Source organism: Cibotium barometz, chromosome 61 (assembly GCF_041138505.1).
Source record: "Cibotium barometz isolate CiBa-2024 chromosome 61, ASM4113850v1, whole genome shotgun sequence".
Classification (NCBI taxonomy): Eukaryota; Viridiplantae; Streptophyta; class Polypodiopsida; order Cyatheales; family Cibotiaceae; genus Cibotium; species Cibotium barometz.
This window is the reverse complement of record NC_141106.1, coordinates 13,261,421-13,282,026: the sequence shown is the minus strand read 5'-3', so window position 1 is coordinate 13,282,026 and position 20,606 is coordinate 13,261,421. Positions and strand designations below refer to the sequence as shown.

At 39.8% G+C, this 20,606-nt stretch overlaps 1 protein-coding gene across 5 annotated transcripts in view; it reads left to right on the top strand.

Annotated features, from left to right (window-relative positions):
* The first annotated feature begins 7,192 nt into the window (after positions 1–7,192).
* LOC147604571 (LOB domain-containing protein 15-like) overlaps positions 7,193–20,606 on the top strand; it is a 28,897-nt gene continuing 15,483 nt past the window's right edge. For 2 of the 5 annotated variants that reach the window (XM_086794595.1, XM_086794590.1), the window contains exons 1-3: positions 7,193–7,408; positions 7,923–7,988; positions 8,085–8,376. In XM_086794595.1, coding sequence (XP_086650721.1) covers positions 7,975–7,988; positions 8,085–8,376 — 306 coding nt within the window. In that variant the 5' untranslated portion in view covers positions 7,193–7,408; positions 7,923–7,974. Of the gene's footprint in view, positions 7,409–7,443; positions 7,564–7,922; positions 7,989–8,084; positions 8,377–20,606 lie in introns of those variants that run through there. The other 3 variants (XM_086794593.1, XM_086794594.1, XM_086794591.1) reach the window with 3 other exon arrangements.

Below are 20,606 nucleotides of genomic sequence, written 5' to 3'. Positions count from 1 at the left end.
TTGGCAAAAGAGGGGAAAATTTTTCTTGAAAACTAATTAAGAATACTAATCATTTTGCTAATCTAATATGTCATATGGTGTATAGCTACTAAAAGGATGATGGGTGGCTCTAATACCAACTTAGGATTTGCATCTAGAGTTGATTAAGGTGTGTAGAAATTAATTAAACTCATCATCTTAGCATAATGATAATCGTAATGATAAAAATGAAGCATAATGACTCATATGTTTGATCCATTAGATAGAGTGTCTTTTTTGTAGGCTTGAGTACATCTCCATTAGCCATTAAACATGGCCTTGCATAATCTTTCTTAAGCATTCCCTAATCTTTTCTAGATTTGAGCACCATCACTCTTAAAGTGAGCACCCATTTGGAATCTTTTCCCACTTCTTCTAGGTGCCTACTTTTGGCTTGGCCTCCACATGGGCTGGCCATTTCACATATTTCTCATCCTTTGGGCTCTCCTTGACTCTTTGAACCAAAACCTCTTAAATTTGTTATATGTGTGTGTGTGTGTGTGTGTGTGTGTGTGTGTGTGTGTGTGTGTGTGTGTGTGTGTGTGCATGCGCGTGCAAATTCTACAATTGAAGGTTTCAAAGTTCCTAGACTTTGGGGTACTTTAGTTAGAAAGACCTCCAAGATTTTTAAAATTATTAAGAAGTAGTGTAAATTTTTAGATATGAAAGTTTTCACGATTTGGGTGATTAACTTGTTTTGCATATTGTTTCTAAGCATAATTTTTTGTCAGGTTGACAAGCATGTTTTCGAGTGTTTTGGTGATATTTCATCGGTAATATTCGTGAATCAATGTTGAAGAATTACATTAAAATGGTAATTTTTGCCTTGATTTGAGGGGGTATGTTTTAAGCTTGGTAGGCAAGGTAGAAAAATCAAGCCAGATTAATCCAATATTACTTGTGTTTTTTTTTCGTATTTCATCAATAATATTCGGGAATGAATGTTAAGAATTACATTAAAATTTTAATTTATGCCTTGATTTGGGGGGGTATGTGTTAAGCTTGGTAGGCAAGGTAGAAAAATCAAGCCGGATTAATTCAGTATTACTTGGGTGCCTAGAAGTACTAAATCTTCTTAGTTACTAAGGCAATGATATGATAATTTAAGTAATAAGAAGCTCAAAGATGCTCCCACTTGATGTACCTAAATCCTCTTAGTTATATGTAGGGAATAATATCATAATTTAAGTAATAAAAAGCTCAACTATGCTCCCACTTTATGTACATAAATCCTCTTAGTAATAAGTAGGGAATGATATGATAATTTAAGTAATAATAAGAAGCTCAAAGATGCTCCCACTTGATGTACATAGATCCTCTTAGTTATCAGTAGGGAATGATATCATAATTTAAGCAATAAGAAGCTCAACAATGCTCCCAGTTGATGTACATAAATCCTCTTAGTAATAAGTAGGGAATGATATGATAATTTAAGCAATAAGAAGTTCAACTATGCTCCCACTTGATGCACATAAATCCTCTTAGTTATAATATCATAATTTAAGTAATAAGAAGATCAACTATGCTCCTAGTTGATGTACATAAATCCTCTTAGTTATAATATCATAATTTAAGTAATAAGAAGATCAACTATGCTCCTAGTTGATGTACATAAATCCTCTTAGTGATAAACAGGGCATGATATCATAATCTAAGTAATAAGAAGCTGAGCTATGCGCCAACTTTGAGGCACATAAATCTAGCACCACCATGGCACCATGAGAAAGTGTGGTGCACATTTTACCAATGGGCAGACAGCAAGTGGGCGGATGGGAGGTTGGGTGCGAAAGCAAAAGTCAATCTGGAGCGTTGAAGTTGGTGCGTAACGGCTTGGACCACACATCAAGATCGTGAGTTCACTAACTTGACCTCTTGAGCCAATCACCCTTCAGCAACCCCCCCATTTAACCCAACCACCCCCAAAAGGCAAGCTTGACGCTCTCATGAACGTGCACATGCACCCTGCACGATTCCCCTTGGATTAACTAAATCAGCAATAACGTTGCATAGCTCTTAAATATTAATAGGATAATCCATGGCCTTATGTATTAATTATTATCAACACCATTGCATGATGTACTCTGTATTGCACACCCCTCTATGTGCATTTATAGTAAAGCCTATGCTTGTACACAAGCTTTACCTTGCCTTTGTCACTCCCCCTCTTTTTTTTTTTTGGGGAAACAATATATATATATTACAAAAATTCTTTACAATATGACCTTCACCTGATTACATCAAACTACAAAGCTCTATCCCCCTTCTTACTTAACATGATTTGTCACTCCCCCTCTTCTACTTTTCTTTTTATTTCACCCCATGGTCGTATGGGCTCTTACGTGCCTTCCAAAGAGTATCCTCACCCCAACTTAGATAGTGTTGAGCACTTAAGAGACCAACAGAGTAATATCTATCCGCATCCTACATTAAACCATTCGTCCAACATAAATTAATGTAAACATCATCACTTTCTAACATTCATGATGATTACAAAAAACATGTTTGTTTGGGTGCATTATAAAAGGAACCTATTTTCTAATCTGGGTGATCCACCTAGAGATCCATACCTAGTTGACTTCATCCTTAACATTGATAGGTAGTGTAAATATATGTAAATCACATTAAAAACCCAAAACCCTCTAGTAAGATTGTCATCAATCTTCTTGACCATGGAGTATGTGCATAAGAGTTGTGCCTCTTAAACATATGAGTGAATGATTCAAGGTATATTTTTAACCAATAATAATAATAATCTGCCTATAACAAGCAATGGGCTGAGCACATTATCGATGCCATAAAAAGTACACTAGTACATAGTGTTCAAAAATGTTACAAGTGCGAAAGAATCTTGCTTTTTAAACCTCTCATTTATCTCTAATTCTTTGCAACACCATGCAATATCCAAAACCAAAGTGCTATAATTCATTTATCTCTAATTGTTTACAACACCATGAAACATACAAAACCAAAGTGCTATAATTAGTCAAAGTTTTAATATTTGGTAAAAAATAATGGCATTTAATCCTCCACTCATAAACCTATGAAAGGGATCATATGATATATTAATCTCTATATAACCTCATATTTGAAATGAATGTGTAAATAGATAAGGGTAATGCAAAAAGCCTCAGCATAATATCCTACACTTTATCATCTATTTGAAAATGAATATTAGTAAGGATGCATATGAATGATATAACATAAGCTTTAATGTATGCAACAAATATAGTTGTCTCATATAATTGAATCACCACCAAGTTTTTAGAGATATCCAAATATGACTTAAAACAGTACCTGAAAATGTTCAAAAATAGCATACATTATATGTTGAAAATTAGCTAGGATAAAACTACTAGATTGTATAAGACCATATTAGGGAGTTTGAAAAAATCCCAATTTCCATTTTGCAAGATCAAAAGTTTGGGGGCATGGTTCTCCGAAAACTTTGGAATCGATATGCTCAAGATATACCAAAAGTAGATAGAAAAGAAAATTCCCAAAATAACGGGATTTTCCCAAATTCCCTAATATGGTCTTATATGGCGTTGATGAAAAATGTATTGACTTGAAGTCAAGCCCAAGAGCCTTGGCCTTGTCTGTTTAATGTATTGATCCATATCCTAGTCTATTTCACATGATTGGGCCTTGGACTTGACTCCATGACTTTGGCAATCACATATTGGTCCAAAACCATTGGCCAAGTCTCTTTATAATCAAATGTTGATCCTTAGATTGGCCTCTCTTGTATGGCCTAGTCTTAGACTTAAGTTCAAGACTTTGGCAAGCACTTGTATACTTACATATTTTTAGGTGAACCCCCCGAGCGCGCAAGCAAAAGCTGGTTACACGTTGGTTATTATCATAGTCTTAGACTCAGGTCCAAGACCCTAGGCCTTTTCTATTTCACCTATTCGTCCATAGCCTACTCTCTTCAACTTGGTTCCATGACTCGAGTGTATTTGACACCATTGATAAATATGAATCTTGGCAAGACTCATATTTGACACAATTGCTAAATAGAAGTCTTGGATTTGGACTTGAGGCGGCCAAGTCTCTTTCAAATGTTGATCCTTGGATTAGTCTCTCCCTCATGGCCTAGTCTTGGACTTAAGTCCAGGACCCTACTAGGAAGTACATGTTGGATTCTTGGTCCAAAGCCTAGTCTGTTTATTTTTCTCCCCTTCATTCTCATATACATTGTTACCTAATTTCCTTCCCATGGCCTAGACTAGGTCCATACGCTAGTCTAGGCCCCATCATACACTACTCTCTTTCTCATGGCCTAGTCTTGGACTTGAGTCCATGACTATGGCAAGCCCATAAGGGTCCATAGCCTACTTTCAAGACTCTTGGCCTTAACTCTTTTAAATGTTGATCCTTAAACTAGTCACTCTCACGTCACCTAATCATGGAGAAGGGGGGGGTGCACATATTGGTTTTTACTATATGTCCAAAATCCTTGGCCAAGTCTCTTTTAAATGTTTATCCCTGGACTGCTCTCTCTCGCACATGGGATAGTGTTGGACGTGATTCCCCAGCCTATTTATCAAGGCATAGTCTTGGACTTGAGTCCAAGACCTTGTGGCAAGCACATATTGGTTTGTGCCCATACTCTTCAGCTCAAGTCCAAATACTTGACCTAGTCTCTGTCAAATGTTGACCCTAGGCTTGGTTATTGCCAACCCATAATGTATCAAATGTGGAGACTTGATAGCTTTGTATTGTGATTCCAAAGAACATATATAATGAAAATTATAGTCTCGAGTCTCTTGTTTAAACATCTTGCAAATATGACTAGTGGCTTTAATACTCGTGCTTGAGACCAAGAATCTTGTTGCGAAGCTATGGCATTTAAACTTTGCATTAAGGAAAAGTTGTGGGAAGAATGGAAAAGTTTTCTCTACTAAACCATGCATTCATTGTCACAAGGAGTCTCAATTGGGGAATCATGTGTATCATTCTCTAGACGAGAATGTTTCAATAATGAACTATGTTTTTGTTGAAAGAGCAAGTGGTGGGGTAAATTCTTGGAGCAAGGGGGAGTGGTTTGTGACCCCCAAACATTTATAGGGGTTACATAAGTCTTTAAGGGTTGAGATACATTGAATAAAGGGTTTACCTTATATTATTATACCATTTTCATGTGTATGCTGCGTACTCCATGCCAAACTACCTTTACGAATTGTGGTGCTTATAATTCTAGTCCTAGAGAAATGGTTTATGTTGACACATTAATATACATCAAATTGATTTGATTTATCTCAAAAGCAATGTTTCTTATTTAAAGGACTAATCTTGGAATTTATAGCCAAAGGTTGCAATCATCCCCCTTTTAGGCCCCTTTCTCCATAGTACCTTTCTCCTCTTCTTTAAGGATTTTTTCCCATTTTACACACACACACACACACACACACACACACACACACACACACACACACACCCTTTGAAAAGCCATATTTGGCAACCATCTACACCAAGACCCCCTTATGTAATCAAAGTGGGAATCTCAAGAATATTCTTTGAGAATATTCCCTCATTTTAATACCTTTTTCTAAATTTAATCACATTAAAAAGCATTGCTCACAAGCTATGTTAATGTACTATTTCTAGTAGCATATAATCACCTCGTATGAAGCTTAGAGTGATTCATTAATAATGACAATCATTATAGAGAAATAATAGTAAAATACTTATGGTTTAAGAAGAATTCAACCTTACATTAAGCTCTATCATGCTAATTGGTGGGTAATGAGAGAACTAGATTTCTTGATCAACATAATAGAGCAATTGGATGGTCAAACGGTCAAAAAAGTTGTAACTAATTAAATCTATATTTCCTTACATGATTCTTAGCTATACTCTAGTCATTAGACTAGCCATTGAACTTTTGGGTATTTACGGTTTTTACTTTATTTGGATTAATGCTAGATAGAATCGAGAATTAGATCAACTGACCAGTAGGGTAGGCATTCCTGATTTAGTGTCCTACTTTACTAATGAAACTATTGGAAATCAATGCTCCACCCTCATCATTGTCATTGTGCAGGTGACAAGTTGCTATAAAGAAAGGCCTTTAATGTTCTAGTTGGTCCTAGCTAAGGATAAGTCCCATCTCTTTTGAACTTAATATATGGCCTTCTAAAAAATCTCTCAAGTATTGCTTCTTTCCCCTCAATGCCACTTATCTCACTTCATCATCGCATCCATCAATCAATGACATTAACTCTCCCCTAGCAAACTTTTATTTACAAGGGCCACATCTTGTACTAATAGGGTCCACACCTTGACATCTATTTCAAGGCTCAAATGGGGTCTTCCACTTCTCCTACTTCCAAGGTTGTGCTTGTTTTTGTCAATACAATTTCAGGTGTTGTCTAATGTGCATCTTTACATGTTTATTCACTCGTTCCGTCTAGAACTCTTTCTTGGTGATCTCTTGCTATCTTTATGCTATCAAGTTTTTGTTTGGATCATTAGTTAAATAAAGAGTTAAATAAAGAGTGCACCCTTGTTAACTCTCTGCATGCTTGTTTTATGCTATCAAGCTTTTGTTTTGATCACTAGTTAAATAAAGAGTGCACCCTTGTTAACTCTATGCTTGTTTTATGTAATCACCAATTATCTAATGACTTACTTTTCTAAATTAGATGGTACTAAACTACTTTATCCAACTATACATGTGATTTGAAGTTATTATAACATAAAATACAAATATAAAGAGTCCTGACAAGGATAGCATCACCAAGGCTATAAACATAAAGATAAATACTTGGTTTTAAGTTTTCATCAAGATAGTGAAAGCATCTCAATACAAACTAGACATACTCTAGCCAAATGTGTGGGTTAATCCCTTGATGAAAGGAGGTAAAAGAAATTAATACACACAAAGAAGAGTGGGCTGATTTCTTTCATTGTTAGAAAACAATGTGAGTGGCAAAGTAGAGCATGGACACTACCTTGTGTGTGTGTGTGTGTGTGAGAGAGAGAGAGAGAGAGAGAGAGAGAGAGAGAGAGAGAGAGAGAGAGACACACACACACAGAGAGAGAGAGGGGGCATTCCCAATGCCTCGGCGACTGTTAAGGGTCAACCCTAACTCTAATCACTGCTTTTTCTCTTGTTACACAAAGCTTGCCAAGGTTATTTACCATTTCCTTTAGCTTTTTGGGAGCACAAAGCAAATAATATAGCTATGATAAGCTCAGCCTGACTCATGAACTTCTCGTGGCCTTAAGCCCATCAAATCATGAAGCTTACCTTTCACATGCGATTAAACGACTCTGCACAACGCCTTTTTCTTGCTAATTAAACCTGCAGTTTAGGGTTTGCATCCACAACGGAGGGTTAAGGCCATGGTCACACGCAAGAAGAAGATGAGAAATTCATGATTCAGTACGACTCTCTTGGCACTCGTGGCTGCAGGCTTTTGCTAATATAATTATTCAAGCTAATTAAGACTGTTTAACCAGATCAAAGCAGGCGTGTATTATAATACGTGCTTGGATTTGGACGTGTTATCCCCTTTGATGATATCATTATGTGGAAAGGTAGTCTTGAACAGCGCGTGATCGCCTTCCCACGCAACTTAGATGTGTGATAATACTAATACTGCACTTTGTTTCACGTTAAATACAGAGCGATTAGCTATATAAGCTCCTCCCTAATCAGCACAGAAATGAGATATGTAGGTATGATTATAATGCCGATTTAGGTGAGAAGCTGATTAATCTAATGAAACACGTGGGAAATCCAAGATTAGGGCTGGGCAGCCGCTTAATACTGTAATAATCATGATCAGTATAATTATAAAGAAGAACCTTATCCTATAATCTTATTTGGTAATGTTTTGATGCTATTTAGTTATACATAAAGACTTAACAGTGGGTGCTTATATTAATCTATGCAGGGCTTGAGCAAGGATCAGCTGCAGGAGAAGCCGAAGATCCGATGTATGGTAGATGTCGAAGGAAAGGTGAGGATTAGGGTATGATTTAGATTAAGCGAAGGTGTAATTAAGGATCTAAGGGAAGGCTGACAATGCTAATTTGATAATTATGATGATGATTAGCAGGGAAGCTGCTGATTATTCACTTTCGGGGCGATTGAAGAAGGCAGGGGAGGGCAGGAGATCTACTGGTGGTGGTGGTGCTTCATCATCAGGGATGCTTGCAGGGAGTATTCCGGGATCTCATGGGAGCAATATTAATGTAATTGCCACTCCGTGCGCTGCATGCAAGCTTCTGCGGCGGCGCTGCGCGCAGGAATGCCCCTTCGCACCCTACTTCTCTCCACACGAGCCCCACAAGTTCGCCAGCGTCCACAAAATCTATGGCGCCAGCAACGTCTCGAAGATGTTGATGGTAAGAGCACACAATCTCGCTACCCTAGACTTTCGTGCGTGTGCGTGTGCGTGTGCGTGTGCGTGTGCGTGTGACAGAGAGAGAGAGAGAGAGAGAGAGAGAGAGAGCGCCACCAACCTCCTCCTTTAAGGACTTCAACTTAGAACATCACCATGCAATGCAGATTATGCCTCTCCACACAGAGAGATAGAGAGAGTGTCACCAACCTCCTCCTTTAAGGACTTCAACTTAGAACATCACCATGCAATGCAGAGAGAGAGAGAGAGAGTAATATTAATGATGGAGCATAGACAAAGAGAGAGAGAGAGTAACATTAATGATGGAGCATAGACAATGAGAGAGAGAGAGAGAGAGAGAGAGAGAGAGAGAGAGAGAGAGATTGATTTTTAACATTCATGGTGACCAATGGAACATAGACAACAACTTGGGGGAGAGAGAGAGAGAGATTTTTTAACATTCATGGAGTGACCAATGGAGCATAGACTTTGAGTTGTTGCGTCATTCAAATGACACCAACAAAAAATCAAGTAAAATGTCATAATCCTAAGTCTAGGTGCCCAACAAAAAAGAAAATAGAGTCCTATGTTTAGAGTCTCTTTGGAGTCTCTTTGGAGTCTTGTACATGCACAATGATTAGAGGTCGAGGTTTCACTGTTGCTTTTGCTGCTTTAGGATGCCTAACAAGGGTTTATTCCTCTCTCACCTCTCCCAAGGAACCCTTGGAGGAATGCCCATTTCCCAACCTTTAATGCTGCTTTGACCTTCTTAAGTTCTTTCTCCCTTCTACTTTAATCGTGTCAATTTAAGCCCCTAGAAAATCAATAAGGTGGTGCCCCTTAGGTTCTTAGATGAAGAGGGTAGTGAGCTTTAGATTCTTGCATCTTTTGAGGATTGCAAATCTTTGATTTCTTGCATCAAATGAATTACTTGTGTATTTCTTTCCCTTTGTAGATACACACACACACACTGTGTGTGTGCAACCCACGGCTGGTATGACTAACTCTTTTATGAAGAAGACTTGACCTTATTATAACTAGAGCTTACCTTTTGTGATTGGGAGTTTCTTTACACATGAGTCCAAACATGGGGCTAGTTCGACACACAAACATGTAAACAATAGTTAAATAACAAAGGGTAATAAGGCATTGGTGATATCATACATATCATACAAGAAGGTATAGACTAAATCCCATATATAACACATATGTATGCATGCACTTGTTTTTTAAGAGGTCATGGACACATGTTACTTTCCATGCATCAATTGAGAGAATCCCCTTTTTTTGAGCATATGTCATGTATCCTAGTTGTTCTTTTAAGAATGAGTAGCTTAGATTGCTTGATGGAAGAAAATCAAGGAAATTTTATTTTAACACATTAATGTAGTTTATTCCTTACATATACTTATTGGAATATTTCCTTCCATTTATAACAGTTGTTGTTAGAGCCTCTTATAAATCATGTGTGTGTGTGTGTGTGTGCATGCGTACGTGCGTGCATGCATGCATACGTGCATGCATGCGTGTATGTATGTATGTATATGTATGTATATATATGTGTGTGGATATGTATATGTACACACATACATATGTATGTATGTATGTATGTATATATATGTGTCTATATAATATGTATGTATGTACACACACACACACACACACACACACACACACACACACACACACACACATATAGAGAGAGAGAGCTCTAACCATACCTCAAAAAAAAATGGCCCTTTAGTTAATTTTAAATCATACTAAAAAATAAATTAACTGACATGACCATCTACCACCAGTGTATTAACAATTTGAATCCTCACTTGCCCCCTTGTTCCTAAATTTAATTCCCCTTGGCCTTTAATCTTTTCTCCAGTGGTTTTTCATACCATAGCCTGCCATTGATTTCCTTCTTGTTCTTTGGCCTCCTCTTCAATAGCCTTTGGTGTCCTACCTTGGCCTCCTCTTCATTAGCCTTTGACATCCTACCATGGCCTCCTCTTCCTCTTCATTAGCCTTTGGCATCCTACCTTGGCCTTTGATTTCATCTCTCGACCTTTCACCTCTTGTTAACCATTCACTTTATCCCCTGTTAAGGAAACCATGCCCTAACGTGTTGTGGAAAGTTTCCTATCTGACGAGCTCGAGCATGACTCAAGAGCTCCACCGTAGCCACTCATCATCACTGCCACCCTCCCACACTCGTTGTCATACCGAGGCGATTTCTCTAATCCTATGGGTGATGCAAGCTCTCTCTCGAAGATCATGTGGGATCTCTGCGGAAGAGGATTGTGTTGGTTAGCCTAATCACGAGAGAGAGAGAGAGAGAGAGGAAGCACGAGGGAAGCAAGAGGGAACAAGTGATTAGCACTAATCACTCCCAAACCCTAACCCTAAGCACACCACACATGCTAGATTAGAGTTGTGTGTGTGTGTGAGAGAGAGAGAGAGAGAGAGAGAGAGAGAGAGAGAGAGAGAGAGAGAGAGAGAACACTCCACTTCTATTGCACAAATGGGAGAATATGTTACAAATAAGAGAAAATGGCTTTTATAGTTCCAAGCCTTTTCCCACTAGGCCGCCCGCCGCTGGGAATAAATGACCCAGGGCACTCAAAACATAGTTACAAGGCTTTTCTCTATGGTTTGGCCAACTGACCAAGATCTCTTTTCTGTCCATCGAAGCTCAATACTTGGGATCGTCTTTAGGGTGTTTCCCTCATCAAATGACAAGATTTATAATATATAGTGCCGGCACCCATTACATAAGTGTGCGGACATAGTTGTCATGGGAATGTGTTGACTAATATGTGGTTAACATACTCCCCTTCCTAAAGTCGATCGCGTCCTCGTGATTGATGAGGGGTTGTCAAGGAACGCAGGGAAGTGTCTCACTTGGTTGGTTCTCCTATCTCTCCGGAAACGAGAGGGGGTGGAGGAGTTAGTATTATGGAAAGAAGTTAGTAAAGTACTGGCGTGATTAAGTATCTAGCTAGTCTTATGGTGGGCACTTATGAGTTTGCTTTTTTGTATTTTCCCAGTACTACTCTTTATTTTTTTGTTGCCTTTGTGGTGGGACATCCTCATTAGAGGAGTCAGAGGACTTGAAGGAGTAGACTAGCATGGAATACTTAATGACCAGTATCCTGGTGGTGGTAGGTGGTATGATGAAAGAGGAGTTAGTAAAACAATGGTATTAGTAAGCAAGTGGCGAGGGGCAATTCCAGAGGGGGACAAGGAGGCAACACGCATGGAGCCTTCTTGCGCTCTGAGATTGTGTATGACGATGGTGATGTACATGAAGCTCTAGCATCTTTGTCAAGATAGTGTGATCTTGGCTCCCATGGAGGTATCGGTTTACGGTGTTCTCTCTTTTTCTTTTGGTGTGTTGTCTTCTTCTATCATTGAAGCTTTGGGATTCTGTGTTGATAGGAATGAGAGTTGATGGTGAGGATCAAAACATGTGGAGTCGAAGAAGAAGTTAAGTGTAGGATTGATTAGGCACATAAAGCATAGTTATTTGGGTGAAGCAAGGGTGATTAAGAAGATCCAAGAGGCGATGGGTCGTACCATGGACTATTAGCTTGCACCCACCATGGTCCCCCCTTCCAAAGATGTACCTGGATGGCTGTCATGAGATGAAGCTTTATGCAGCGTGTGCACATAGGGCAGTGTGTGCACATAGGGCAGAGCCCAGTGAGATTTACATGTGTTGTGAATGGGCAAGGGCAAAAGTTGTGCCCGTGGTCCTAATCACCTAGAGACTCTCTTTTTTATTTTACATGTGTTTATTGGTCAGAACCCCTAAAGAGGGTTTTATACTGAGTAACCCATTTGGCTAGATTTGTGAGCTTACCTTTGAGTGTATCTTTGAGTGGCTGGATAAGCTCGGCCATGTACAGCACTTCCCCTTTGTTTGGTGCCGAGGTCGAGGGGCGGGGTGGAGCACTGTGGGGGACGAGGCTCAGTGGGGGAAAAGGGCTAGACAAATTGAGCTTTGGAGTTCCCATGGGTTGGGTGTGGGCAAGTCCGTAGAATTTTATTGAGAGGAGGGGGGACTTGCCTACCCATTGGTCGCAAAACCATCTTTGTCGATTAGCCAGGTAATGTCTTGGTTGGTGAGGTATGGGCGAACTATGGAGGGTTAAGCCATGGGAGCCCAAATGATAGTTCCCATCATGAAAGCCTTGGGTATCTAAGAGGCGTGTGGGCACCCATCGCTGCCAATTGATGAAGGTCCTTTGGTTATCGAGGATTTCGGGCTTTTTGTTAATGAGGCTTTGAGTTATGATTTGGTTGTCGACACGGAGGATAGGCTTTGGATTATGGCTTTGGAAGCCATAGGCATGTATTGCCATCGTGGAAGCCTTGAGCGTTGAGCACCCAGCTTTGCTAGCTGCATTGCGCTTGGGGTGGCCTAATCTGTGGCTTTGGGACCTTTTGTCGCGGCTTCTTGGGGAGTGGCTGTGGGGTTTGAGCACAGGCGGCATGCTTGGGTAGCCACAGGCGAGTGTTGCCTTCAAAGTAGCCTTGTGCTCGTAATAGGCGATCGAGGATAAGCCAACGTTGAAGATTTGTCTTAGGGTTGGTATTTGTTAGCTTAGTTGGTTTCTTGCGATTGGGTTTCAGAGGTGGCCATTTGGGGATCCAGAGTTTTGTGTAGCCATCATAGAAGCCCTGAGTTGCAAGAAGTTTCTTGGGCACCCACCACTGATTGTCATGATAATAAAGGTAAGAGGTCGGGGTTCTTGTTGTGTGGGTGGTCGAGGATGTAGAGTTTAGGGGGATTGTCGAGAACAAGACAAAGCTTGATTATCCTTGTTGGAGGGTGGCGACAATGCCCAATCGACCGACTTGGATGAGGCATGGGGTGTGGAAACAAGGGAGACTGCTGGTGATGAGGATGGGACTTGAGGGGAAAGGGTAGTCGAGGGCGAGGTTGTGTGGATGATCTCCTCTTGGACATAAGAGAATTGTGGCCTTTTTATTGTTGATTTCCATGGTGGCCGTTTTGTCGCACCAATTGATTTGGCGGTGAGTGTGGCATCAATCCACTCTTTTCCAATGGTCATCCGGCCTTGGAGTGCTCCTACATCTATAACATGAAATCTGCAGTCCAATTGGTTATTTCCAATAGAAATTTCAGGAATAAAATACCCAACACTCAAATGCATTTCATTTGAAATTTGAATGTAATTGTTTTCTTTTGTTAGTGTGTGTTTTCTAAGTGCTTTCCACACCTCCAAGAATATGAGATTGGTGTGGACCATAGGATATATGTGGGCTTGTCACCATTGTAGACCATTCGTGGTCGGGAGAGTCTAATCCATATTCTTGGTGGGTTGAGTTTTAGTGGTAGTTCAGGGGCAGTGAAAGGCTTACCAGGTATTTTGGGGGGTGTGAGAATACCCTTTGTGGAAGCAGTTGGTGGGGGGTAGAGGATGGGAGTCAATGCACTCCCCGTCCATAGAGGATCATTGTTACCTTGCCCTGGGGAAGCTTGAGCAGAGTTGATTGTACTTGTAGTGTTCTGGACCCAGCTTCCTCCAAGGATGACTTCTTCTTTTATATTCTTTTATATTACCTATGGGAACCATATAGAACTTATAAGCCAATGGGTTAGATACAGTATGTACAGTTTGTGTAAAAGACCCAAGGCTTTGTATACGTTGTTCACTAGGCAATTGAACTTTGGCATGGGCAGCTTTAAGAGATGATTTGCCTAGAGAGACCTAAGGCTCTGTATGTGTTGTCCACTAGGAAATTGAACTTTGGCATGGGCAGTTTTAAGACATGGTTTTCAAGAGAGACCCATGTTTCCCATGGCAAAATATTATGGCTAGTTGTGGGAGACATCAAGGCATGTTTTCTTTGCATGTTTCTACCAAAGAGAAAATCTATCCAGACCCGAAGGGTGGTTGTTTCAAGTTGTGGACCTACACTTACACTCAGGGTGCTAAGCGTGGCAATGGCTTTGGTAGGGTTCATGAAGGGCCTGGCCATTTCAGAGCATGAATTATGTGCCGAGTTTACGACATGGGAGGGTGTCAAGTGTAGCAAGGATTTTAAGCCAATCATGGTCGACATCATCACTATTCACCGAAGCGACCATGCATGGCACCCGCACGTCATCAAGGGCTTGATGACAAGCATCGCAAACCAAGAGATCATTGCTCCTGGTGGTGGTCACAGAGTCTTCAGCAAAGGGAGCTTTAGCCATAGGATGTGAGTGCAAGGTATTTAAATTGACCTTAAGCGTTTGAGACCCTTTGCGGAGGTAGACATGATGCGTGACCTAGTCATGGATCAGTCGGGTGGTTTATCTCATGAAGAGTTGACCCAAGATGGCATCATAGGTGGCATTGTGAAAGTCCATGACTAAAAATGTGAGGTAGAATGTTATGTCACAGACTTTGACCTTGACGCACTAGGCCTAGGGGTTTTACAGAATTTCCATCCACAAGCTTGATCACCAATGTGGTGGGATCAAGGTGTGGTTGGCCCCAGTTTTCCCAACATGTTCGTGTGAGGATGCTTACACCAGCACCTCCAGCTAGGATGCCTTTGACCAAATGTCCGTTATAGGAAATGGGCAATGCTGCGTTTGTGTCATCACCTTCAAAGTATTTTCCCAGCGCATTGACACGAATTGTGGATGCGCCTTTGGGTTGTGGGTTGTGGTGATAGAGTAAGTCTAGATGATGGGGCTCAGATTTGTCCGAGGAATCTGGCGGCGGCAGAGGAAACACAGAAGAGGTGGTTTCCCTGCAGGTGCACCTACAATGTGCACAAGTGGTTTAGGGTCCATGTGAGGCACCAAAAAAGGGAGATGAGGTGTTAAGGGTGCCTTGGGGATGGCGGAGCACATGGGATCCACAGCTTTAGCAATGGACCTGGTTGGGATCTTTCCATTAGCAATAGGGTGTGCCTGGAGAGGCAACGGTTGGAATGGAAAGGTTGGTACTGGAGAAGGTCATGGTGGTGTTGGGTGTGAGTAGTTAGTTTGAGGTGGTGCCACTAGTAAGGCTTGGGGCCTGAGAGGAGAGGAAGGTAATGTTAAAAAAGAGCTTTGGGTTGTTATTGGCGCGGCAGTGTGGCCAATTGTGTGGAATAGGTTTCTCGCATGTTGTCATCGAGAAAGATCACCCATTTGAAGGCCTGATCACCCATTTGCAGGCCTGATCACCCATTTGCAGGCTTGATCAAAGGTGGAGGGGTCCTTGACTAAGAGGTCGTCCATGAAGCCTTGGATTGTGCAAGCCCAAGAGGAAACGGTCCATTAATTGCTTATCACTCAATTTTTTCCTTGCTTCGTAACGCGAATCAAGGTACTTGATGTGTGCTATGTAGTTGCATAATGTTTCATCGAGCTTCTGTTCTAATTGGAACAATTAGATGATGGGGCTCCATTTGGGCACATAGGGTGCAAAGCTAATTATGAAGGCCTCTCTCACTGTGTTGAAAGTGCCTTTGTGCCAAGGGTCCAAGGATTGGAACCATTGCACGGCCTTGCCTTCAAGGCTAAGTCCAAGGAGATGGACTTTGGTTGCATCATCAACATTTTAAAATGCCTGACAAATTTGGTTAAAGACCTCGATGTGGAATACAAGGTCTCCAACTCTATGGAATTTTGGCAGAAGTTTGAAAATTTTCACCCACAGAGGTTTTGTATGTGATTTTTGTAGGTGCAAGTGGTGTGACACTCCCCTTCCTAGAGGTTGTGTGCTAAGCTCGGAATGTCAAGTTGCGGCATAATGGGAGGGGAGGTGCAAGGGTGGGAGGTGGGAATAGATATGTGGTGGATAGAGAAGAGTGTACGTAAATGTGCTCGAGGCGTCTATGTGCGTCGGGGTGCATGTATGAAGGGGCCCCACTAGATGAGGGCTCTTCAAGGATCGTTTCGCCCTTCCAGCAAACATTTATGGCATTGGGGCTGGGGTGCCGCCAAAAGAAATGGAGGCATTGGGGGCATGTAACCATGACCTAAAGGTGTCCATGGTGTGTGGGGAAGCTTAGAAAAGCTTCAACAATGCATGCAAAGTGTATGCCCATGTCAAGTGTGGAATGACTATGGCTTTTTTTTTGAAAAAAAATGTTTTTTTTATACGACCGTATGCTTACAAGCATACGCTCGTGGCTTCAGGTTGGTACTGTCTGGCAAATGTGGAACGACGTGGTAAGTTGGAATTTGAAATTTAAATTTCAAATTGGAGGAAAGTGAGTGTGGCAGACAACTAAGACGCCCTCATTAATGCAAGTAGGTGGGAAAGGGCTAAAGCTAGAGGATTGGATAAATGGATTAGCAATGTTTATGCTAATCCAAAGATGTGATTACCTCTAAATAGTTTCACTGATTGGTTCTCTAATTAATCCACTCAAAAGAGGAAAAATCAGACAAAAGAGACCAAATTAGTGCTAATTCTTATTAATTAAGACCTAATTGGAGTGAACTAAACATAGATTTGAGTCAAGGCAAGTGTTTAGAACACTAATGCAACTCGAATTAGTCTAATTACAAGCAATTAGGCTCAATTTTTTGGTTTTTGACTCTCTTTAAGTCCGCTAATCACACTAACCAATAGATTAGTGAAAATTAGTGAAAATTAAGAGTTGGTTTATGGTTTTTTTATATTAGGGTTCTATCTACCTATGCCAACCTACCTATGCAAACAAATTAAGTAAAATAATAATAATAATAAGATTAAGCTAAAAAGTAACAAAAAGAGTCTAGGTTTAAGCAAAAACCCTCTTGATTAGGCTCCCTAATCACCCAAATCTCAAGTATTTTCACTCAAACAAGTGATGATCCCACTCTAAACACAAAGCTATACATGAATCTTAACAAAAACCAAGCAAAACATCAAAATACATGAAAATGTTTAAAAAACTGCATGCCAAAGAGCCTACCTGGCACCAGGCTATGGAGGTTCCATCGGATTCGAATCAAAGATGGCGTAGACAAGTAGCGGATTAGCGCTCCCTAGAAGTGGAACCAAAGATGTTAAGAAAACCCTACCCTAACGTGTTGTGGGAAGTTTCCTATCCCCACCGAGCTCGAGCACGGCTCAAGAGCTCCATCGTAGCCACTCGTCTCACCACCGTCCTCCCACATGCGTTGTCACACCTTATGGTTTGGCCAACTAACCAAGATCCTCTTGTCGTTCCATCAAAACCGTTCCATCAAAACTCAATGCTTGGGAGTATCTTAAGGGCGTTTCTCTCATCAAATGATGGGATTTACAATATATAGTGATGGCACCCATTACATAAGTGTGCGGACATAATTGTCATAGGAATATGTTAACCAATATGTGGTTAACATCCCCCTAGCTCTTGGTGGCTCTTTATTTACCACATTGAAAACAGAACACATATAGGTCTTCTAGTTTGGTTTATATATGCATTCTATGTCTTGAGAAGAGAACACATATAGGTCTCTTTGGTTTATATATGCATATAGATGTAGTACCAATAAAGCCTCCTATCAACTAGAACATATGTCCTAACAACCCAACCCCATGAAAAGGGACACATATAGGTCTCTTTGGTTTATATATGCATATAGATGTAGTACCAATAAAGCCTCCTATCAACTAGAACATATGTCCTAACAACCCAACCCCATGAAAAGGGACATATCTTTGATTGTGCTTCTAAAATCCCAACCACATGCAAAGGGCTCAAGTGGCTCATTGAATCTACTATTCCAAGGCAATTTATTAGCAACTAAAGTTTGGAAATTTTTTGTTTAGGGTAAATAATTATCTATCCTCATGCTAGATCATGCAACCCTATTTTGTGAATCTCAAAAGATGTAATTGAAAGGTTTTTGTTTAGGGTAAATAATTATCTATCCTCCTCATCCATATCACTAATTAGGGCTATTTGGATGGGTTTTTGGAGCTAACTTGCTCTATACATTCTCGTTGTGTTAAGTTTTGGCTTTGTTGGTATCATCCATTATAGTTAACCTTAGATCTTGCCTACAAGAAATGAAGTGGTAGTTAAACCTCATAAAATTACTTAACATTTATTTTTCATGGGCCTTTAATTTTTAATTTCAAAATCTACTTCTTCTTCCTATACTCATTTTTTATAGTAACTTTTTTAATTTCAATAAAAATATGTACTCTTGGTGTCTAAACACTCACTGTGTTAAGAACATCTCTTCTTGTTGCCCCCTTTTTTTACCTTTATAATTTGCTTTAATAGTGACTCACTTATTGGTTCTTACCACTCTCACCCTAGTTCTATAGAAAGAAATCTTTAAAGGTTTATAATTTTCTTTGATAGTGCCTCACCTCTTGATCTCTACCCCTCTCACCATAGTTCTGTAGAACGAAATCTGAAGGTTTGCAAGAGGATTCTTTTAAGATGTGCCATGTTTCAAGTTGTCCAAGCATGTCTTGAGTCTTATAGGTAGATACGTAGCCATTTGTCCCAACGTCTACTTTTATGAAAGTGCATATGCAAAGGCATATTACAAGAAAACCTATGACATGTAACCAACTTTACACTTACATACATTGATCCTACATATAGATCATGTTTGAGTTTAAATAGAGAATAGAATTAGTCTTGAATATATGTTGACACAACTGTTGGCTTAAAGATTCATGCAGCTACATGCTTTGGGATTGGATTAAATAGCTATATGACTCTAATGGAGGTTCTACATTGATGAAAACGATTTGGTTATACTCATAATGCATATTGTGGAGGAAGAAGGATAATAGGGAGATGAAAATGGGATTCATATGCTTTTAATTGATACTTTTGGCTTGAATTTTAACCCTTAATTTTAAGTATACATGACCTAAGTGATGGCCCACACGCACACACAAACACACACAAGCTTTAAGGAATATAGCCTACGGTAATAGAGCTTTACATAGAAGTCTCCATCATTGGGATGGATAATCCCTCGAGAAAAACCATTGAAAAAGGGAGCCATGTAGGAAAACAAAATAAAACACCATAAAAAACTCATCGTTATATCCATACTGAATAAGGGGGGAGAGTACTACAAACCCTACTAGACTAGCTCAACCTTTCTTTAAACCTTTTCTAATGCAAGGTTAAACAATAGAAAGAGCATATAATTTTGGAGTATAAGTCTTGGGTCCCATAGGGCTTGGGGGTTGGGGCTGGCAAGGGTTAGCTTGTGAGGGGGTAACTTTATACATATATAACATAGCACCTTAGTACATAGAGGGGTGTTTCAAAAGGACTTAGATGTCATATACATATGACATAGAGGGGTGTTTCAAAAGGACTTAGATGTCATATACATATGAAAAAGGAGATCCATTAAACAAATAATTATTCTCTAATTATTTAATATAATATTAATTAATGTGAATTAACAACTCAAGAAGCATGTTACTCACAAAACAGGGGTAAAATTTTATGTTAACATTTAAAAAAATAAAATAAGGTTATTTTAAATACATGCGTGCATGCATGTGCTATATGGGGTTTTTATAGAGTGATCCCCCCACCCCCACCCCCACCCCCACCCCTTCCCCTCCCATCCCCTTTATTCTTATCCTCCCCTCAATATAAGAGGATATATTTGGATCATGTATTAGTGCATGATGGTATTACTTGAAATGGGAGCATAATGACCTATATATATGTATCACAAATGTAATGATTATGGGCAACATCCCTTTAGTTATGAATATTGGAGACCTCAGACCACAACCTAAATTATAGTAACCTTAAATTGTTGCAACACTACCAAGTTCTCCATGGCTAGTATTGGTGAAATATCCTTCCCCTTATCCAAATGGCTAATGTATTAATGATGAATATTAGGGACTCTAGCTTTAAGACTATTTTTAAAGATCTTAGAATACCATAAATCTGTATAAGATCTCACCTATCTCCACACATGATGGCCTTTATATAAATATAAGCTTGTTGCACAACTCAATCATGTCATAATTAGGGTGGAACCTTGGTGGAGCATTGATTTGCAACAACAAGTTTATGAACCCACCAATGCTCATGTTAGCTAGGAATACGTAATGATAACAAATGGGTATTATGTGAGAGTAAGGGGTGTAATTTTTTAATTAGTTTAAATAGTCATCACAAAAGTTGCAACATTGTTTGTTTCTATGTTTTGAGCTAGTGGCTTCCCATAGAATTATGGAATCAAAGCTCATTCTTGAGTGATATTCACACATAATAAGCAACCTTAACAGAGAAGGGCTTGTACCAAGTTTTGTC